General features: G+C 37.0%; 1 protein-coding gene across 3 annotated transcripts in view; it reads left to right on the top strand.

Annotated features, from left to right (window-relative positions):
* Nucleotides 1–16,538, top strand: part of sema3e (sema domain, immunoglobulin domain (Ig), short basic domain, secreted, (semaphorin) 3E) — a 30,360-nt gene that overhangs the window by 6,400 nt on the left and 7,422 nt on the right. For all 3 annotated transcript variants that reach the window (XM_015397257.1, XM_015397255.1, XM_015397256.1), the window contains 11 exons: nt 7,305–7,465; nt 7,735–7,794; nt 9,191–9,310; nt 11,195–11,288; nt 11,437–11,553; nt 12,759–12,901; nt 12,994–13,108; nt 13,208–13,277; nt 13,354–13,498; nt 13,803–14,028; nt 14,191–14,282. In XM_015397257.1, coding sequence (XP_015252743.1) covers nt 7,305–7,465; nt 7,735–7,794; nt 9,191–9,310; nt 11,195–11,288; nt 11,437–11,553; nt 12,759–12,901; nt 12,994–13,108; nt 13,208–13,277; nt 13,354–13,498; nt 13,803–14,028; nt 14,191–14,282 — 1,343 coding nt within the window. The remainder of the gene's footprint in view (nt 1–7,304; nt 7,466–7,734; nt 7,795–9,190; nt 9,311–11,194; nt 11,289–11,436; nt 11,554–12,758; nt 12,902–12,993; nt 13,109–13,207; nt 13,278–13,353; nt 13,499–13,802; nt 14,029–14,190; nt 14,283–16,538) is intronic.

The following is a 16,538-nucleotide window of genomic DNA, read 5'->3' as shown; positions in this document are numbered from 1 at the left end:
CATCTCTAGAGGGATGCTTCCAGGGGACCTGGGAACATTGGGGGCCCACCCCACACCCTAGAAGTTGAATCTCTGGAAATTTATCCGGGCTTAAGGTCTTTTCATTGAAGCCTTCTTGAGCATTTTGGTATCTTGTTTAAACACTAAGATTGCCATATGCACAGTCTGCTGTATTTAAATACATAGAGATAACATTTGATTAAACCCATAAATATCAGCTCAACAGATTACGAAAAACCCTTAAAAGAAATTATTGTTACTCTTGGATGAAAAGAAGACAGAAGTGATAGATATAATTCTTAATGTTACTACATAAAAAAAAGTTATGGGCTAATATTGTTTCGTACACCCTGCATTCATCTTAAAAAAATATAGAACAATATAACCCACAACAGCTAAATTCCACTTTTTTTATTTTTGCTTCTCCATTTAGATTTTTTTTTTTTGAGGAAAATAATTAATAATAAAATAAATATTAAGAAATGACTAAAATAGAATTTGTTTCCTTTATATTTTCTTAATATAGCTATATTAAGTGAGTGTGTGCGTGAATGGTTGTTTGTCCTGTTTGTCTCTGTGTTGCCCTGTGATGGCAACCTGTCCAGGGTGTACCCCGCCTCTCGCCCATAGTCAGCTGGAGATAGGCACCAGGACCCCTTGCAACCCCACTTGGGACAGGCGTGTCAGATAATGGATGTATGGATAGTTATATTAAGGCTGATACAGCACGTATAAAGGTCTTTCTGTAGATAGAGATATAGAAATAAACTATTATTTATCTATATCTTTCTCCCACATCTTCCTTCTTTTTATTATATGTCAACCTTTTTCTGTGACAACTCTAAATAGTATTAACGCTTAAAGGCAACGACACATGAATTAGTGCCCACTTCTACACAAACTCCTTTTTTAGTGGTCACAGCAAACTTTCTTATCATTTAATACCATAGGGCAGCTCAGTTACTTTATTATTTCTACAGTAAAAAAAAATCCGGGGCTTGATGAGAATAATTTGGGGCTATTGCCACCCTGCAGAGAAAGCAAATTTCAGTCACTTGTATCTGGGATCTACCTCTTTCACTCACTATCTAGATTTCATGGCCATAGGTGAGGGTAGGAACATAGACCGGCAGCTGAAATTAGAGATTTACCTTTTCATACAGCTCTCTCTTCTTTGCAACAGACCGAGGCAGCCCCCGCATTAAAGCAGCAGCCACACCAATCCATCTATTGATCTTCTGCTCCATTCTTCTCTCACTCTTTAAAGTGACATGAACATACTTGAACACCTCTTCATCAAGCAAGGACTCTTCTCCAACTTGAAGGGGAGAAACTACCTTTTTTCCAGTCGAGAATAGGACCGAACAGGACCCCCTCCGGCCCTTGGCTGCACTTAGATATTCTGTCAAAAAAGTTTATGAACAAGACCGATGACAGAGGGTAGTCCAACATGCTTCAAGAGTAGGTCGTACTTAATGCCAGCAATGCAGACAAAACTGCTACTCCACTTGTAAAGAGACCAAATGGCCCCTGGTAAACGTCCCCCAACTGCATAATCCCGGAGCACCCCCCGCTCACAGAACACCATGAGGGACATGGTCGAATGCATTCTCCAGGTCCACAAAACAAATGTGAACTGGCTGGGCCAACTCCTATGCACCCTTGAGCACCCCGAAGGGTGTTTAAACCCGGTCCACCATTCCAGGGCGGGGACAAAAAATACACTGCTACTTCAGAAGCTGAGGTTGGACAATCAGCCGTACTCTCCTCAGGAGCTCCCCACTCCCACTAATTGCTTTGAAGATGACTAATCAGATTTTTATGGTTTAGCCTCTTTGACTGCCCACGATCCAGCAGACTTTGCCTCACAAAATCTGCTCGCTGCTTCAGGAGTCCCATAAGATAACCATGAATCTGAGAGAGGCTATCCTGGAGGTGGGGTTTGAATATGTCCCTGACCATGGGCTCCACCAGATGTTGCCACCAGGCCCTTCCTACTCGTTTGATCCAGTGGTGATCGTTGGACAGCTCCATCCTTTTCTTTAACCAAGCCCTAAAGCCAAAGGTTGAAAGATATGAATACAAAATTGATCATCAAACCTGGCCTTGGGTGTCCTGGTCCCAAGTGAAAACATTGATATCCTTGGACGTGTTAGAGGACGTGAGGAGTCCATGACTTGGACAGAAAATCAATAATGAAACACCACTTTGGTACATAGCTGGGGGTCCATTCCTCTAGATCACACCCTTCTAGGTGTCACTGTCATATCCTTCCTGGATCGTGAAGTCCAGGCAATGTGTGAAGGAAGCCTGACAAATTCTAGTTGGTATCTCTTCACATCCTGCACAAGCTCAGGCTCATTCCCCCCTTGCAAGGTGACATTCCACGTCCTCCTAGCCAGTTTAAGCATCCATGGATCAGGTTACTGAGGCTAATGCTCCCTAGTTCTCTAAGCACTGGTCCCTCATGGATTCCCCTGCAGATGGTGGGCCCACTGGGGGATGACCCTGTGTCGCCCAGTGTTGCCCATTCGGGATTGGCCTTGCCAGAGGAGGAGCCCAATTGCCAAGGGCTCACTGACTTCAGGCCTGGTTTCAGGGTGAGGTCCAAGCTCTAGGGCGAGATCACGTGCCTCTATTTTGTTATCTTCAGCCTTCAATTCTAAGTAGTAATTTTATTTGAAAAAGAGACAGTTCCCTTGAAAGACGATTAAAAATGCAAAAAAGGTCAATTTTGAAAAAGAAAAAGTTTTTATGAATGACATACATCTTTGTACATTTTTCTCAATAATAAATAGAAAAAAATCAATATTTCCAACTCAGTTATCAAACTTTTAAAATAATTCCTAAGCCAAATTTGCATGTTTTCCTTTTACTGACAATTTATCTGTTATAATAAGCCCACGTTACTTATTTTAAAAATCTCTAATAAGATTCAGGGTAGCACCCTGGCTGCAAAAAAATGCTTTTCGTTAGGAGAAATAAAATTATTAAAAAAAACAAACAAAAGATGAAGTAACCTAAATCTGCTAGTGGCATAAATAACTTTTGACTACAGCTGAAATTAAACCACAGACAATATAGAAACAGCTGATGATCAGGAAGTGCATTTAGTTAAGGAATCGGATAATAACAATAGATTTATCAGTAAAATACTTCTATAAATTGATTGCAGAGGAACTGGTAATAATTAGTTGAGAAAAATATAGCACATTTTATCAGTCTTCAAGCAATGCATGTTAAAAATAAAACCATGATGTGAGTAGGAATACATGATTGATAAAATGATAGGGTAATTTCTTGATTTTTAACATCTGTAGTAATATAAAGTAAAAGAAAAAAACTGAGTTTTCCATTTCACTGATCCTCCATATGGCTTTCATTTCAAGATATGACATAATCTTCCCTTTGCCAAAGAGAATGCAAAAACAAAATCCCTAAAAAAGAATTAGCCACAACACCCCACCTCCCACCCTTGGTCTCCAGCTACACCCTCATGAGCTTTGCAGCTCTTGCTGCAATTAGACCTCCAAGGAACAGGGCAGGGATTGCTAACTTTTATTTGTACCTTCAAACACTTCATCAACCCTCTCAATCCTTTTGTGGTCCAAGATGAGTCACCACACTCAATGGGGAAGAATATTTAGAGAACACATTTAGCTGGAAGTCTAAAAACAACTCAATCAAGTTATATTTTATGGCTTTCATACATAAAAACCCTCCCAAAAGGTAGTAATGCAAATTAATTGTGTTTCAAAGGTATCTGTGGAATGATAATCATGAAGGGTGGTGCAGCGGTTTTGATGGTTATAACCTAGTCGCAAGAAGTTTTTTTACTCTGAACTCTGAATATCTTTATATCTTTTTGGGGAGTTTCCATATTTTGTTTGCATGTTTTTCTATCCACAGGAATTATATCCTAAAATCTAGAATCATATGCATACATGCAGTTTAGGAAAAGATATAATGAGTTTAGGTCCTAAAAAATTATAATCTCCCTTGTGTGTTTTATTGTACCTTGAGATGCTGCTGAGGAGCAAATACTCAAGCATTGCAGCAAAGAACAGTTTCACTACATTCCGATTTTAACATGGAAATGAAAATGTTTATTTTAAGTTAACTGCTTGTTAAATCTACCCAAGTATCCGTCAGTGCTCTGCAGACAGCTGTTGAATGTGTCTGTCTTGAGGCAGTCCCTTTTCTCCTTGATTTCCTTTTGAAATTGGATAAGAGTGAGGCCATGTGTCTCTCTGGATTAGTTTCTGATGAAAAAAGATGTCCTCCTCTTTTAGTCTCTTCAGCACATGGCACAAGAGCCTTCACTGGCTGAAGATGGTACAAATGACAGGAAATAGACAGAGGAATGGGGGAAATTGGAAATCCCCCTTTTTTCTTATTTACTCTGATCAAAGGCTGCTTGGGATAATAACAGAGCAGAAATTTTAAACTACAGCTCTGAACCATCCGTGAGTCTCGCTGTGTAATCAAAAGATTTACCTTTTGCATTTTAGTTAAATTGATTGCCTATAATTATTTTAATAGGAAAATTTTAACTTTCTTTAAAAAATATGCACTACTCTTCCTTCTTGGTTTGTTTCTTTCTTTTGAGGTCTGAGCCTTCCACACTAATAATCAACTTCTTATTTTGATTGACAAAAATATGGAAAGGAAAAAACAGATTTGACTCTAGTCTATTTACTTCAGCTCTTTAAATAGTCATCTATATCCGACATTTTAATAAATTCTTGCAAATTCGAATTTCAAAGACAAGAAGATATTTGTTTGAGAGCCAAAGTTAAGAGTTATGTCCACTGTTTAAAACAGAGACATCTGTGTGTGAGAGACAGAGAACTGATCTGTGTGTGCGTGCTGAGTGTGTGTGTGAATTTGATAATTACAGGAAATATGTCTGAGCCCTGCCAAAATACAACTGCCACATCCCCTCTTTCTATACCTCCTAACCACCCAAGACCTATTGCAACTCAAACAAACAGTTGCTAGTCTCCAACTCTGACATCTTATTAGCAACAAAATATACACAGTCACCTCCTCGTCTGTGGATACCTAATCCGATTCTAAACAAATAAACGTCTCCAACGAGAGTAGAGTTGTTGCTGTGCTTGATCTACAGAATTAGAATAAACATTTTCTCCATCTATACCACAGATCATGTATCAGAAAAATATACAACCCCCCCAAAAAAAACAAATCAAAGAATTTTGCCTTTCAACACTGCACAACAGGACATCAACCTGTTTTTTAAGGAGAAGATGAATCTTGTTTCATTTTCTTAAACATTACTTATATCTCCCAAGTTCATGAAAGGAGGCCAAAATGAACCAGCTCCACCCATTCTGGCCTGTGGCGATTATTATACCTGAGGTCTTACAGGAACTTCTAACACACACCAGATTCCCTTTTTTTTTCTTTTATGAGGGAACTGAGTCTGGCCTCATCATGAGGAAATGAAAGTCTTTTTAGGGCAGTTCAACCCAGCGGAAGGAGATCCTTCCAATGGATTAAAGCTTAGTTTATGTTATTCACCCTCAACCTTTATGATGCTTAAAGGCAGAAGGTATAGGGAGAACAAGTTTTTTTTTATTTAGTCATGAAAACAAAATGGTGAGTATATATGTTGTTGCTGCAAGATTACTTTTTAACTTAATACTTTTTCTGTTGTTGTTCTGAGGAGTATGTGTGCATGTTTAACGACATGTCTCCAATGGGCAACAGCCTCCATTTCTAAGTGGGAGTGGCAGTAGATCTAAACTAATGACTGAAAAAGAGACTGGTTTAGTTTCCTGCCTGATAAAAGGGCTTCCTCACAGTTAAAAAGACCAGAGGACGAGACCAGTGTAAATCAAATATACAACATCTTCCAAGAATGATGTCCTGCCGTTGCAATGACAGAACCACGGGCACAGCTCATAATCAACCTCTAAGTTATTTATTGATGCTTTTAAGGTTTGCTTTGATCTTAGCGTGATGAAAGCAAAGTTCAGAAATACGAGACGTTTTTGCAACATTCAAGGAGGAAGATTAAACATAAAGATATTAGTCACAAACACACTTGGAGTATGTAGCAATTAAAAAAAGTACTATCAGTTCTCTTTTTCTACCTGTCTGTCTGTCTGTCTGTCCATTTTTGTCATAAGACACATTTACATAACTTTTTTTTTGCTTATAAATACATCATTATACTCTGACTAGTCCTTTTGCAAGATAGGTTCACAGAACATTAAAGAACATCTACTTCCGTGCCTATGTGGGCAAAAGCAGTATTTATCAAAGTGCACACATAAAATCCTGTTCCAAGAGAGTAAATTCCTTTAAATTCCTTCATTACCATAAAAAGTAATACAAAAAATACAGCTATGTTGATCTTTTCAAAAACTTTAGATTTCTCAACAGTTCTGAGTGGGGGCAGGTCACCACCATTTTACATTCAAAGCCAGAACTGCACACCGGAAGTCCATCCTGAAGTTGAAATTTATCCCAAAAGGAAATTCGGGATGTGAATTTAAATCCGCTGACCTGAGGTTTGGGTTTCTCGTCTGCCAACATTTGAATGAGGGGGATAGCCCTCAGGGGCGAGGATAAACTGAAGGTATTACATTAAGTTTAGGTATTAAATCCACTGATTTTAGGTTTAGGATTGTTTTTGTTTTGTTTTTGGTCTTTGTCAGAACACCAAAGACAATACTGGCAACGATACTGTCAATCAAGCAAATAATAAACTGTGTTCAAATATTTCTACAACCAGTAGTCAGGCATTCTAAAATTAAATAAAATCAAATAATGAATTGAAACTTTAAATTGTTTTAGGTTTTGAATTAAATCATTTTTTTATGAAAAAGACTGAAACAAATCTGGCCAAATTAACTTAAAGGTGTGCACATCTGGCATGGTTTGTAAAAATGACAGTGCCATGCCCCTGCAGTGGTGTGCCTCTCAAATATCTAATTAAAATACTGATGCACAGCACTGGAAAGAAAAGAAAAATTAAATACTTTAATAACATTTAAAAAATGTAAATTCTCAGACTTTTATACATAAGTCCTTCAAAGAGGTGTAGATTATTGTCACATCAATAATGTTATCCAGCTATATATTGAAGGAATCATTCAACATTCAGTTTAACAATAACTTTATTTGATCTAAATGATTCATTCATTTCAGGAATATTTAAGGATGGATGGTCATTTAAGAGCATTGAAAATTGTTGATGACTGTAGTATGCTGCACGCTTACCGACATATGCAATAAAAATGTTGCAACACTAATCTGTTTGAATATCTATGCAGAGCTTCTGCAGATGAACAGGACCTGGATCTTCCAGGGACAAGGATTGCTTCTTCAGCCCCAGACCATGCTGCTGGATGAGAGCCACCAAAGACTTTATGTTGGTGCCAAGAATGCTTTGTTCTCCCTTAACTTGGACAGGGTCAATGCCCACTATAGACAGGTACGCTGGGTTTTATCAGTTTCTGTTTGTTTAGTTTCTAAAATCCTAGGTGATAAATCAAAACTAGACCTGTGTGTACAAAATTTTTACTCTCATGAACATGTTTACAATGCATGACTAAATTTTGAAGGATTTATATCTTATAAAAGATACAGTAAAACAGTGCTTTGCAAGAATTCAGGTTATATGCCCAAGTACAGCTAAAAATGTAATAATTTACTTTGTTTATATCACATCTTTTGGTAACGTAGAATCTGCTTTTCTTTCAGATTAACTGGGGGAGTACTGAATTTCAAATAGAGGAGTGCATGATGAAGGGTAGGGAAAAGGTATGTCATAAAATACATTAAACAGATAAATATGTCTTCATCTTGGACTTGGCTGTGACCAGCTATGTAAACTGTAAAGGCAAATTTGAAGTTATCAAGATTTATTAACCTAACTTTCAGAATCTGTAAAATTACCTGGGTTGAAAGATTTTATATATACGCAGTAGATGTTTAGAGTATGAGTAGCTCATTAAGTCTCTTTAGATATAACTCATTATATAATATCTGTATTATATATATCAGTCTATCACTGCCTTAATCAAGTGTCTTGATACAATAAGGCCTGGATATCTATATTTTTATGAAATAAAGACTGAAGTGATAGTTTTTGGTGACACCACTGGAATAGATCTTGGCTCTTTGGACCAGCATATAAAACCAATAATCACTAACCTAGGGGTAATATTGCATGCAGATCTAAAGTTTGAAAGCCAGATCAGGGCAGTTCTTAAATCAAAATTTTTTTATTATTATTCATGGCAACTGGCCAAAAGAAGGCCCATTTTTTTAAGGCAACAGTTTGAAATGGTAATCCATGCCACTTGGCTGGATTATTTCAATGCCCTCTATGTGGGGGTTAGTGCCTGCTCCATCTCCTGTATTCAGATTGATTGATTGATTGATTGATTTTATTGATATCATGGAGAAATTTAGATGGTTCAAAATGATGCAGCATGCCTTTTAACTGGCACACACAAGTATGAGCACAACTCCAACATTTTAGCCTCACTCCACTGGCTGCCCATGCATTTTAGAATTCATTTTAGAATGATCTTTTTTGCTATTAAATCCCTGAATGGTCTTGCCCCACCATACCTCTCTAAGCTTCTAGTCATTATAGACCCACTAGAGCCTAAAACTAAGCGGAAGCTCAGAGGGGACGGCGCTTCAAAGCTCTGGAATGACCTGCCTCAGCACATCAGACAGGCCTCTTCTCTGACTGTTTTTAAATCGCTTCTCAAAGCCCACCCTTTTGCTTCGGGTTTTAACACCTAGCAAGAGAGTAGGCTTTATTTAATTTTGTATTTTTTTTTTTTTTTATCTTTTATTCATTTTATCATTTACCCAATTTTATATATTTGATTTTGTGAATGTTATTTTTACCCATGTTTTAGCTTCTTTGTTTTTTATCTGCACTGGTTTATGTTTTATTTATTTATTTTTTCTATGCAGCACTTTGGTCAGATGTGGTTGTTTTTAAGTGTTTAACAAATAAAACTGGATTGGACTGGATTTAATATAGACTCTTACTATTGTTTATGACTTATAGATATTACTGATCATGCAATTGATGTCTTTTTTTAGTATTTTCACATTATGGCAATGTATTTTTTGCAGCCCACACCTCACCTATACCACAATTGTTATTATATGTTTCATATCTCTATTTCAACAGCCTGAATGTGCAAACTATATTAAAGTCTTGCAGCAATACAACCAAACTCATTTGCTGGTCTGTGGAACAGGAGCCTTTAATCCTGTCTGTGCCATGGTCAGAGTGGGACACAAAGGACAGGTGAGTGATGAAAAGGAGACAAAGTTTGATTTAGAGATAAGATATTTGAAAGGATCCTTTTTGTATCATGTGTCCTGATAACTGATTTTTCGCAGAGGCTTTTTTCCATTGTAGCAGACCAGTAAGAAACAGATTGAAAAGGTAGAGTTAAACATAGACATATATAAACAGTAGATGCCTCATGGCGGACTGTTACCTATTGCTGTTGTTTAGCCATGCAGCTGCCTTGTTGGAAAGGATCTATCTATGTATCTATCTATCTATCGATTTAAGTCAAATGATTTCAAGCCACAATGATGATGCATAAATGAAAAATTACTACAGAAAACAAGGGACTCTGATTCTAATTTGAGCAGATAAATGTAGTTACCTGGAGATCATAGGATCATTTGATGTAAAACAGAGACACGTGTTTAAGTCTTTTGGCACTAATACAGCTGTACACTCTGAATCCCAAACATATGTCTACATGCAAAATGCATTGTCCTCTAGTAAATTAAATAATTAAAATCAACTTAGTCACTTTAAAGACAGAACAGGACTTGTTTTACCTGTTTTTTATTCCTGGAAAAATAGGAAATAATGTCACAGCAGCTTTTTTTTTCACAAAGCCATTTTAAAGAAAGTCTGAAATATTCTTTTGAATATTTACTTTTTGAACTTGAGCCTAAAGCAAAAGACTAACAGTCAGTTTAGCTTTAGTCCAAAGAACACCTTCAACTCCTCATCGTAAATGTAGCCAACATTTGAAATTATACTGCTTGAACTATAGCTCCAACGTTTTAATTATCTTTTAGCCAAAGCCTTTCAAAATTCTTAGCACATCTTGAACTGTTGCAATATTGGACATTGCACATGCAGTATCCTCTAGATGTATCCGTGGTGTTCCTACTTACCTCTGTTCCCTTTAAAGAGGGACGACGTTTCAGGGTAGAGAACCTCAATGCATGTTTAAATCAGAATGTGAAAACTTATTGCTTGTCATTAATGCATATGTGTATTCAACCAAACTTAGCTGCATACGTACATCAGAACAAGCATGCATTAAAACAGTATGACACATTTTAACACATTTGAATTTGGTTGTTTGGATAACAAACAGATGTAAAATATGTTCACTAACACTTGAAAAAGAGGTCAAATAGGCTGACAGCAGCTTTAAGACAGAAACAAGACTCAGCCATTATTACACTCAAGAATGCTCATTGCTCAGCATTACTACGTCTTTGTGGCTGACTATTCCAAACAACTCCATATCTTACATACATGCATATAATGTATAAATTCATCATCTGATGTGATAAAAAAAAAAAAAAAAAAATCTTACTTTTTTTCTTAATTTTCAAACAGAATTTCTTATTAAGTTATGTTGGTCTGTCAGGTTTACTTTTACCTTTAAGAGATAAGCATCCACAAAGAATGGCTTTAGGAGAAAAACTAACCAGTTGCTATATGGGTACAGCAGAGTTGGGTTCCATAGCCGCTTCCTAAATCAAGACAGAATGTGACATAGCACCACTGGAATACCAGTAACTACTCAAGATTTTTGTGGTGGCCCACAATATATGAGTTGTGACAGTGTGTTTGTGTGTAACTGTGTGCACTTGTGCTGTCTGCACTGCAGATGAGTGGGAGTAAGAATCCCACAGCAATAAAAGAGCAGAGTGAAGCTGGATAAACACTTTTATTTGACAGTTGCCCATTTGGTCATCCATCACCTAAATTCCCATCTACCTTCTTTCCTTTTTCCCTACCATCTTTCTACCTTGAATAATTTTTGTTAACGTAAGGCCTGCATCCCTTTCAGGGGTTTGTCTCACTTAGGATGTGCACATTTTCATGGAAATTATCAAGCTCATATTGTGTGTTTGTGCCTTGCTTTAGGAAACAACGTTTGCTCTTGAACAAGAGAGTGTTATGAGTGGGAAGGGACGCTGTCCATATGACCCCAACAGTTCCTGCATTTCAACACTCCGCAGTAAGATATAACTCATTGTTTTAATCATCAGCAGAGCTGAAAACACAAGCACTTTCAATACAGCCCAATTTCAACTCTTTTGCCTCTTAAGGGTAAATACTGCCACCTTGTGGTTAATATGCATGCTTTCCTTCTCTGTTTTATTTAGGAGGAGAGCTTTATATTGGCCTTTACACTGACTACTGGGAAAATGATGGTGCCTTGTGTCGACTAAACAACAACACCTACACTCGCACTGAAAGAAACGACAGGCAGCAGCTCAATGGTTGGTTGACTAAAAAAGGAAAGAAATTGTAGTCCTAATCACTACCTTTAAGTTATAATGAAGGATACAGGAAGAGTCCAGTTTATCCCACAAAACAGGTTTTATCAACTTTGGCATTTAAAAATGACATCTGGTATTTCAAGAGCCTTTCTGTCTTGCTGTTAGAAATATAGATTAAATGAGGCTAACCAAATTATCATTAAATGGGTTCAGAAAGCATGGTAGTTCAAGAGGAGAAACTATTTAATTCTGGCATCATATTAATAAATAATACCTTCAATTACCTCAATTTTAAAAATAGGGTGTAATCAGCAATACAGTTTTTTTTATACAAGATACAAAAGTTATAAAATGATCATACAGTTTATCTTTTCCTGAAATAATCAAATCACATTCACTCCACTTAATAAAGGTATATCATATTTACTCCAAAGCATCTTCTGTGGTTTGTCTCTCTTCCATTTCCCTTTGTTTTTTAAATGGTTTAGCAAGACTTTGAAGGGAATGCTTAGTTTTTATCAATTTCACTTATATCAGTCTTTAGAAATTCCACTGTCCCTGCTGATTAATATAAAAATAAATTGAACTTCATTGATGTCACAATGGAGAAATTAACTCTCTGCATTTAACCATTCCTCTTTGGGGAGCAGTAGGCTGCCATTGTTGGGCGCCTTTGGAGCAATCGGGGTTAAGTGTCTTATTCAGAGACCCAGAATGGTAGTCTGTGGGAGTGGGTTTTGAACTTAAAACCTCAGGATTCCAAGCCCTATGCCCTAACCACCAGGCCACCACTACCATTATCTCTAAAGCTTCTCCTAGTTACCACGTTTCAAAAGTGGAGTTAATCTGCTCAGGGTGATCTGCTCATTACATTTTATAAAATAAACACCATTTTACTTAAAATTAAATACACTGTACTTTGGAATACCAGTGTAAAAAGGGTGACAAATGCACATTAGACTTTCCTTTTTTATTTTTTTTCACTCACTATGAATTCATACATCATAATTTATCTGTGATATAAACTCCTTATAAATTACAGCTACTTTTTTGTTGTAAAATAACACAATAAAACATTTCTAGTAATAACTATGATGTTTGCATATGAATCTTAAAACACATAGGTCTGCTTGTTCTAGTCTCTACATTTTTAAATCATTTCTTACCAAGCTTTTTGATTTGCTTGATAAAACGTTGTTTCACAGAGCCTAAGTTTGTGGGGTCAGCAGTTATCCCAGACAATGATGACAGAGATGATGATAAAGTTTACTTCTTCTTCACTGAGCGGGAGACTGACGGAGAAGGAGTGAACAGAGGGGTCCTTACCCAGATTGGTCGAGTGTGTGCGGTGAGAATGCTTACACAGTAGAAATGCTTGCAAGCAGAATTTGGTCAGTTCTGACAGGGAAAATAACAATATGGGCCGATTTCATCTCCTAGAATGACCAAGGAGGACAAAGAATGCTGGTGAACAGATGGAGCTCCTTTCTGAAAACTCGTCTCATCTGCTCTGTGCCTGGACCAAACGGCATTGACACACACTTTGATAATCTTGGTAAGGATACAGCAATATGTTCTAACCACTTATGGAGACTCACTGAAAAATACATATTTTAAGGAACCAGTGAACTCACTTTTGCATGTTTTCTTTTAGAGGATGTTTTTGTGCTCACAAAGAAAGATGAAAAAAACCCAGAAATCTTTGGCCTCTTCAGCACAACCAGGTGAGTGTAAGATGCCTACAGAATTATATGTATATTCCTAATCTATAAATTTAGTAATAATGACCTTTTTCTACAGTGCTGTGTTTAAGGGCTATGCAGTTTGTATGTATCACATGGAAGACATAAGAGCAGCTTTCAATGGACCATTCGCCCACAGAGAGAGACTTGAGCATCACTGGACAGCCTTTGAGGGCAAAGTCCCTTATCCTCAACCTGGATCTGTAAGCCTTAAATCTCTTACAAAACTATTTATTGAAATTGCCAGACTAAACCATATTCTTCACTCTCAACACTCTCAATTTAACATAGTTAGCATCTAAGAAAGATGTCCAAAGCTGAAAAGAATGAGCTTTTCAGAATGTTCAGATTGATGCAGCTGCGTCAGCAGTTCATACTGGCATAGCCTGAACCTGATTAATTAATTAACTCTGTTTCATGCACTGCCAACTGCTGACGGTAATTATTCTTCTTTTCTCAGCTGTTAAATCTCCCCTTTTCTCTTTAATTATTTCATCTTGTTAACAGTGTGCCAGTAAAATGAACGGCGGAAGCTTCTCCAACTCAAAAGACTTTCCAGACGAGGTTTTGCGATTTGTGCGTTCGCATCCTGTGATGTACCGCCCAGTCCTTCCACACCACCACAGACCTATTCTCCTGCAGACAGAGCCAAGCAGAAGAAAGCTGACCCAAATTGCAGTAGACAGAGTCCAAGCGCAGGATGGACATTACCATGTTCTCTACATTGGCACTGGTAAAGCACATTGCATTATTCTGTATTTTTATTTGTATGAGATATTTTGAGTTTTATAAATTGATAACGCAGTTTACCAAAGCATAGCAGAAATAGTTATATTATTTGGCTATGAAACATTCAAAGAAGCATCAATGTAGAATAACTGTTTTCTGTTATTAGATGACTCTCTGGTTTTGAAAGTTATCACCATCTACAACAAAGATACAGACAGCATAGAGGAGGTGCTGCTGGAGGAGCTACAAATTTTCAAGGTACCTCCTGATCTATATACAAATCTTTTCATGTCAAACTTACATATATAAACTGGACTAGACTGTTGTATTTTCTTGGGTTACTGGCAAATAAGGCATAATTTTATACTTCAGGGGCACAATATACCAGGTTTGAACGACAGCAATTTTAATGCAAGCAAAATACGTAGTTTTTTATGAGAATGTGACTGGGTGCTTGAGTTAAAAGTGCTTAAGTTTGCCACAAAGTCTCGACATAGAACATAACTATGAAGTGATGAAAAGTTTTCTAATTACCTGCAGTTCATTGACAAGTTCATTTGTCAGACAAATTCCTGAGACATGTGTAGCACTACAAGATAGAACAGGTTGTACAATGAAAAAGAAACTCAATGCCTCTCCTAGAAGCGTGTCTTACATGAAATGTCCCCCTCAAGCTACAGGAAAATTATGTTGCTTGAGTTAGACTACATGCATCATTCAAAAAGAAAGAAATCATCTCTTAATCTGTGCTGTTGTGTAAAATACATGGAATGGGCGATTGCAACTTCAAATACCAATTTGAATTTAGGATAATTACAGTCCAAGTATATCCTGACATTTATTTAACACTTAGCCTTTCTTTCACCTACATCTTCAGCCCGAAACTCTAAATTGGTTAAATTTTATGATCACTTACACAATTACAGAGTTAAGTTACGGATTTTTATTTCAATGTTTTACTTAAATCAGTTGTATATAAGTGCCTTAAAAGTACTTGTAGCCTCAAACTTCCAATGTTTCCTCAAATTAAAATGGCAAACTATACCAGAACTTTAAGCAGCGATGAACAGGTTCCAAGCCCAACCCAACAAGTCCCTCACCACCCCTCCCCTTCTGGCACACTCTTCTCCCTCTATCCTCTTAACTCCACTTAGCTCTGCCATAAATTGTCCAGGGTAGGACTTTGGAGGATGGTACTGATTTCTAAAAGGTTTGGCCAGTAAAATGCATTTTGGCTGGTAATGCAGTCCATTTAGAAAATAACTTTTTAAATCAATAATTTGTCATAAAATCCATCAAATACTTTGATTTGACTCTTCCCAAATGCTGAGCAAGTGCAAGTCACATCCCTAAAGTTGAGAGTTTTGTAAAACAGAACTGCAAAGGCTAATTTTTAAGTCAATAATGAGTAACAGTTGGCTTTAATTGTAAAAAGCATAAAATGTTGTTACTGTATCAGTGAATTATCAAAACACTGTTGAAGTTATGTTAACAAAAGGAATGTGAGAATGGTGCCATGTTCCTACATTAAATGATTTTGGGAATGAAATGCATCATTCCACAGAATTTACAGAGATGTAACAATTCGTATAAAATGTAACAGTTTATCCCATTAAACATCATCTACTTTGATTAACCATATCTATTTCTGCAATAACATATGCACTGTTTACATTGTTCTTAGAATATATGCAGTTTGAACGTTTTTGTAGCACTAGAGGTCTTGGACTGACTGTAGACATACAGTAAAGTGGGAGGGGAGAGAAGGGAAATCTTGGTCGTGAATCTAATTCGGGACGACTGTGTTTAGGATTATGGCTTCCATGCATGAGTTGTGCGCTGTACCCCAGTGCCTACACCATGCTTGGATGGTATCAGGTCACATCAAAAGTTTTACAGCATAATTTCCACAACTCTTCAGTGACAGCCTTAATTTAAAAATGTATCAAGTACCAAAGTATTCTTGAAAGATCAATGGCTAGGAACAATATTGTTTATTAATACCCATGGTCTAAATACTTTTTTTTTTTTTTTTTACCATCATTTGTAAACCATAAATTCCATTTTAATTAGCTAAATTTAAAACAAATATAGGGGTTTATTATTTGCTCATGCAATAATCAGTAATCCAGGTCTCACTTTCTCTTCACACTCTACAATACTGGCTATAAGTACCATCTGTGACATGCCGTATACAGAGATATTCTGATGATACAGCCATTGTGGCGTGTAAATAGAGGGGATGAGAGGGAATAGATCGGAGTATTCCTTTCATTGTCCCTGAGGGACAGTAAGAGGCTGGATATGTTGATTAGGAAGTGCACTTTTGTGATGGTATGTGTTCCTTTGCTGTAAAACAGAGGACTGGAGGACTTTGAGGGATCTGTTGTTCCTCCTGGTACAAGACAGTGTAACAGTCGGTCTTTCTTAACTATGCATTTACCGTATGTATTGCTGCAGATCAACTGAACTTCGCTTATGGGGGACTAATAAAACATCAGTCAATCTATCTAT

This window comes from Cyprinodon variegatus, unplaced genomic scaffold (assembly GCF_000732505.1).
Source record: "Cyprinodon variegatus isolate N-32 unplaced genomic scaffold, C_variegatus-1.0 Scaffold846, whole genome shotgun sequence".
In the NCBI taxonomy this organism is placed as follows: Eukaryota; Metazoa; Chordata; class Actinopteri; order Cyprinodontiformes; family Cyprinodontidae; genus Cyprinodon; species Cyprinodon variegatus.
Note: the sequence above shows the minus strand (reverse complement) of the source record. Positions and strands in the feature narration are given on the sequence as shown.